Genomic DNA, 6,172 nt, shown 5'->3' with positions numbered 1-6,172 from the left:
AAACAAGAAGTTGAAACACTTTTGAATATATAATGTAGAAGACTTATTTTGTACAATGTTTTATGTTAAAAAGTCTTGTTCAAGTAAATAGCGACAAGATAAAGAGATCAATGGCTTTCATATTCGTAACAATACATTTACACCATGGTCATATTGAGAATTAGTGGAAAGCAATAGAAAGGCGTAAATGTATTTAGAATCCTTATCCATTTGTTTCTTCTTCAATAGCGTTTCTCATGATTCTCATGCTCAAATGATTCCGACTATACTAACATATTTTTTTTTGCGCTGTCGGACACAGCTACAGAATAACACGAGAAACACTTCCTTGTTACGTGTAATATGATTTTGATACCGAGTAGGCTATATTCTTGTTGTACAGTCATTGAATTATGTAAAGAAATGTTATGTATGCGTGTAAACTCCGATCATGACGTTTCAGTACAGGGTGCCTTAACTGGACATAAAAGAAGTAAGTAATGTAAGTAGTGATCAATTATACAAAGAAATGTATTGGGAGAAGATCGACAGACCAGGATCACCTGTCCTGTTGACAGTTTAAGGTAGATATATGTAGGAGTGGACCAACAAACAAGGGTAATCTGTCCTGTTGACAGTTTAAGGTAGATATATGTAGGAGTGGACCGACAGACAAGGGTAACCTGTCCTGTTGACAGTTTCAGGTAGATATATGTAGGGGTGGACCGACGGACCACAGGATCACCTGTCCTGTTGACAGTTTAAGGTAGATATATTTAGGGGTGGACCGACAGACCAGGATCACCTGTCTTGTAGATAGCTCCAGATAGATATATCTAGAGGTGGGTCGACAGACTAGGATCACATGTCCTATAGATAGTTTAAAACAAATATATGTAGGATCATAGCATTCAATTTTTATTATTCTCAAATGTAACGAGTACGGTATATAAATTGAATTGGTTTGGCTCTCAGGGTATCAAGATATGTGAGTATCGTATGTCAATTAGTTAGGGTGACGATCTCATGTCAACACGACAGGCTAAGTATGAGGTACCGAGCCAAAACCAAAACTAAACCTGTAAAGGTGTAAAACTGGTTCCGCGAAAAAGTTCTCTCGGAACTCTCCAGATTTTACGTTTGAATGGTTAGGCTGTCAGACCTGATATCGTGTCACCCGGACTAAACTGACTAGTTCGCTGCCACTACTATTGTTTTCGTTAGACGAGATGGTAAGTGTCACGACATATAATATATTCTTGTTGGCTATATAACAATCTACTGCATCTCTTTCAATAAACATTAACGGGCATCTAAACTACAAATCCAGTCAAAACAGTGATATTTCATAGGCCTATAAATTCCTGTCTTACCTGTGTGTGGTCATGTGACTTACCTGTCCATGGTCCACCTGTGTCACATAAGCTGGGACAGAGCTGTCAACTGGTTGTTAGCTCCACAAACACCAGGTTTCACCTCAATGTCACTGGTTTAGCAATCACCAGACACAGTCTTCCTCACATTATTAATGATTGTAAAGTGGTAAAAGAAACCAGCTATGTGACGTAAGAATATGTCTTCTCTAACCCATCCCGATTTCATTTATTCGACACAAACCAGACGGCGCGAGTGTATGTTGTATGAGGTGATGGTTAAACCTGTGCATATACTAAGTAGCCCACCACCACATCCTACTCCAAACTAAATGACCTTGGCATAGTTGTTGAGTCGTGAGTCTTTTAAAGCATCTGATATAATTGACTCATGTTACCTTGAACATTGGTCAAGGTGATTCATATAACAAAATTGAAAGTGGTCTGCTTGAGCATAGTTGATCTCTGCCAAAAACCGAAGCTGTTGTTTGACGGCATTTTGTTTACTGTTAAGAACCTAGGATGAATTATATACTATCTTCCTGTAATAAGGTATTTCAATTAGACTTAAAATCGAATATGAGTCATGGCGGTCATTTTGTTTTGTGATGAATTTCAATTCATGTAAGAGGACATCTGGGAAAAAACTTTGCCACAACAACAAAATAGATGTCATTGTGGTTTAACATATCGTAGACATTTTTAAAGATCAAAGAAATATTTATAATTGGGTACATTGTTAACGGCGATAGTATCAGAGTAATATTCTACATCGATCTGTGGAAGTTACCTTACTAGAGACGTGATCTTATCATAGCTCTTTTACTTTTTTAAACAGACTCCCATGTTGATATGTGTTTTGTTTATATTTGTCCTCGTTTAATCAAGTTTGAATAAGACTATTGGTTTTGTTTTCACTTTAATATTCTCTTATTGTCTTTTCAGCGCTTATCTATGGTTCCATAAAAATATTATGGCTACTCTCTGTACCAAGAAATCGCTTGAACAAGATTTGGACAAATTTCGGTCAACTTTCGAATTTGATACAACTAATCTGGATACGGACCGCGTAAGAACCCTAATAAGAAAGCTAGAAGATGACCAGAAAAACACAACGAAATCTAAAGACGAAAATAGAAAGATTATTCACTTTCTGTCATATTTGTATTTTCGGCTGGATGACCATAAACATGCACTACAGCTTATTGAGGTATCTCTTCAGGAGGATCCTGATAATATCATAGCCAACGCAAACAAAGCAAGAATTCTCCTGGAGAATGGGAAAGATTCCGAAGTGGAAAAAATTATATCAAGACTTCAAGATCTAGAGATACAAAACGATTATGACAAAAGAAAATGTTATGCCGAAGCGGATCTTGCGTACGCGTATGCAAGGTCGGGTCCTTGGTACTATCAAAGGGCGGTAGATCTGTACAGCAGACTTGTGGAAGCATATCCTTCAGAATACGCGTGGCAGTTTGGACTAGGTTTGACTTTACTCAGGCAGACTCACCACGTTCATTCACGGGCAGATGTCGAAAACGAGAAGACAACGTTAGATGCCGCTGAGAGGTTGCTAGCTGCCACGAAATCTGACGATCCCATTCTATCTGCGAAAGCATATGCTGAACTTGGCAGAGCCGTATACAATATTGAGAAACGAAAGTACGGCGACCTACCACCACATATAAAGAAGTTAAGGTATAAAGATTGCTTTAAAAAGGCATTAGAAATATGTTCTGAGGAGCCATCGGTGTTACAGATATGTGGTCAATATGCGCGGTACAGTTTAGATTTTGACGAATCAGAGACACTTCTTCGCAAAGCACTTCAAAAGAAACCAACGCCTCAGTCATACCACCACCTTGCTCTTACATTAGCAAAAATGGTAGAAATGCCAGGAGGACACTCAACTGAACGAAACCGCCCTGAAGAATCAGGAGACGAAGATGGTTTTATTTGTGTAGGCGGCAAAAAAAGGAAGAGACCCAATCAAACGATGAAGTCACCATTGAAGGTTCAAGTTTATCCCGGAAACAGCTTACTTAAGGAGGCTATAGAATTGATCGATAAAGCAGAAGAATTGGACTCCAATATTTTGAATATACAGTACGATAAGGGCATTCTATATAGAATGTTAGGCGAAACCGCAAATGCTGTGGAGGTTTTCAAACAAATAATCTCTAAAAGAAAAAGCTTTCCAACCAAAACTGTGATGACCTATGCCGAGGAACAACTTAGATTTTGTCTCCTAGAACTGGATGATTCGAAAGAAATACCGCCTGATAAAAAGAGGAAATACGAGAACGATGATCAATCTCAACCTTTTTTGTGGAACCGCTATTCGACACTCCAAGAACCGTCGAGTGATGAAAGTGATGGGTAGCCAAAACAACTGGCAGTTCTACACAAGCTCATGGGGGTTCATAGAGATTCAATCGCCATTTACAAGGATTATTATCCAAGCACAAATAAACAATGGATCCCAAAGACTACAGAAACATGCTGGAATGCTACATGAAGGATAAGCAGTTTGAAGAATGCGTTACTCTTTTAACCTCATTGGAGTGTGCGACAAATTTTGCGGGGCTTCCACCGTCTTTGGTCTTTGATGTGTATATCAATGGTGCATTTCACGCCTACTCGACTGATAACGTACAACTAGCGCACAGACAATTCAGGCGAGCCTTTCAATTTTACGGCATGTTCGATAAGGTCATTGCTGACCAAAGTGAGGCTGACAAAGACGAGGATACAAAGGATATACTAATATTACACAGTTGTTCCCAAGGTTGGAAATGCGGATTTCCAAGTTATCTCGGAGCGATTTAAGGAGACTGTACGGGATAACGTTCTAAGATCAATACTGACAACGGGCTCTGGAATCCGATCACTACGGAATCCATGATTTCCATGATGCAGAAGATACCATGTGATATTATCATGACCCACGACAGTGCAGACAACTATGACAGACTGTATGTCAACCACGCTATCCAGTTGAGCTCAGAGAAATGGAACCGACCTAGAGTTTTGTCAGTGTCAGACGACAAATGCAATGTGCCTGATATTGCCAGAATAATATCTTTTATCCGGACGCTTCCTCTGCTAAAGGGCGAAGCCATCCGGACCCATCCAACGTTAGAGGTTGCTATACAACCGCTCGATCAGAAACCAGATAAGTTATCAGAGATAAAGTTAGGATGGGTGAAAGATTTCATTTATCTACTGAAGGATCAGCACCATAAGTAACGGTTTACGTGATAAAACCCGTCGTGACTTGTGTCATCAATGAACAGTTAATCACCATCACTTGTTACACAATGAACAGTTTCGCGCGATCGCTTTTCTCACCAATAAACAGTTTTGCGTAACCAATTATTACATAAATGTATAGTTTTGCGCCATCAGTTCTATTCATCAATGGACAGTTTTGCGTCCTTACCTTTTTTTTTAAATGAACAGTTAATCATCCTCACTTGTTACACCAGTGACCAGTTCAGTGTCATCACTTGTTACAGCAATAAACATTTTCGCGTCGTCACTTCTAACAGTGAACAGTTTCGCGTCATGACTTGTCATACCAGTGAACGTTTCGAGTCATAACTTTTATTCATTAATGGACAGTTTTGCGTTATCGGTTGTTTTCATCAATGAACAGTTTCGTGCCATCACCTATTTTCACCAATGAACATTTTCGCGCCATCGTATGTTTCATCAATGAACAGTTTTGCCTCATTACTTGTTTCAACAGTGAAAAGTTTCGTGTTATTGTTTGTTACATCAATTAACAGTTTCGCGTTATCATTTGTTTCAACAATGAACAGTTAATCATCATCACGTGTTACCCAAATGAACAGTTTTGTGTCATCACTTCTATTCATCAATGGACAGTTTCGCTTTATTGCTTGTTTCATCATTCGAAGTTTTCGCGTCATCACTTGTTTCACTAATGAACAGTTTCGGTTGATTGTTTCGCTAATTAACAGTTTTGCGTCATCACCTGTTTCATTAATGAACTGTTAATCATCATCACTTGTTACACATGTGACCAGTTCTGTGTCATCACTTGTTACAATAATGAACTGTTGTTAAATCATTGAACAGTTTTACAGAATTCCTTGTTACAACAGTGAATAGTTCCGTGTCATCACTTATTACAGCAGTTTAGCGTAATCACATGCCTCACCAATGAACAATTTTGAGTCATCGCAACATATTCCGGCATCACTTCTCCTAAAGGCAAACAGTTTCGCATCATGACTTGTCACAAAGTGAGTTTTCAACTCGTACCTTTGTTTATTAATGGACAGTTTCGAGTAATCACTTGTTTAAGCAATACTTTATTTGATGTTATCACTTGTTAAATCAATTAACAGTTTCGCAGTAAATAGTTCCGGTTGTTACAGCGGTGAATAGTTTCGTCTCATCTTTTGTTACAACCATGAACAGTTTCTGGTCATTACTTAGCGGTGAACAATTTCGCGTCATCACCTGTTTCACTAGTGAACAGTTTTACGTCATTATTTTTCTCACTAATGAATAGTTTCGCATCATCACTTCAAAAGTTTCACCAAAGTACGACGACCCATATACGCCTCTACAAAATACACATAAGTACTAAATGTTTGTCCGCAGTTTCCTAAAATGCGTACTCGAAAAAACTGCGTATGCAGGTGTGTTTTTTTTTTGCCCAATGTCGGACACATTTCATCATCAGATTTTGCTTTGCTTTTTGCTTATTTTGACAATGCAGTGTTGGCCCATAACCGCCTTGGCACTTTTCGAGCTTTGCTATACACCATTTGATAGAACCCGAC

General features: G+C 38.7%; 1 protein-coding gene across 1 annotated transcript; it reads left to right on the top strand.

Annotated features, from left to right (window-relative positions):
- The first annotated feature begins 2,308 nt into the window (after positions 1-2,308).
- On the top strand, positions 2,309-5,763 carry LOC117338296. The gene has a single exon (XM_033899583.1). The coding sequence runs from the start codon at positions 2,326-2,328 to the stop codon at positions 3,736-3,738; it is 1,413 nt and encodes a 470-aa protein (XP_033755474.1). The 5' UTR covers positions 2,309-2,325; the 3' UTR covers positions 3,739-5,763.
- Positions 5,764-6,172: the final 409 nt, after the last annotated feature.

Source organism: Pecten maximus, chromosome 11 (assembly GCF_902652985.1).
Source record: "Pecten maximus chromosome 11, xPecMax1.1, whole genome shotgun sequence".
Taxonomy (NCBI): Eukaryota; Metazoa; Mollusca; class Bivalvia; order Pectinida; family Pectinidae; genus Pecten; species Pecten maximus.
Note: the sequence above shows the minus strand (reverse complement) of the source record. Positions and strands in the feature narration are given on the sequence as shown.

What these genes read in the sequence shown, in the direction of transcription:
- LOC117338296 (XM_033899583.1), top strand. Translation starts at nt 2,326, where the DNA reads ATGGCTACTCTCTGTACCAAGAAATCGCTTGAACAAGATTTGGACAAA.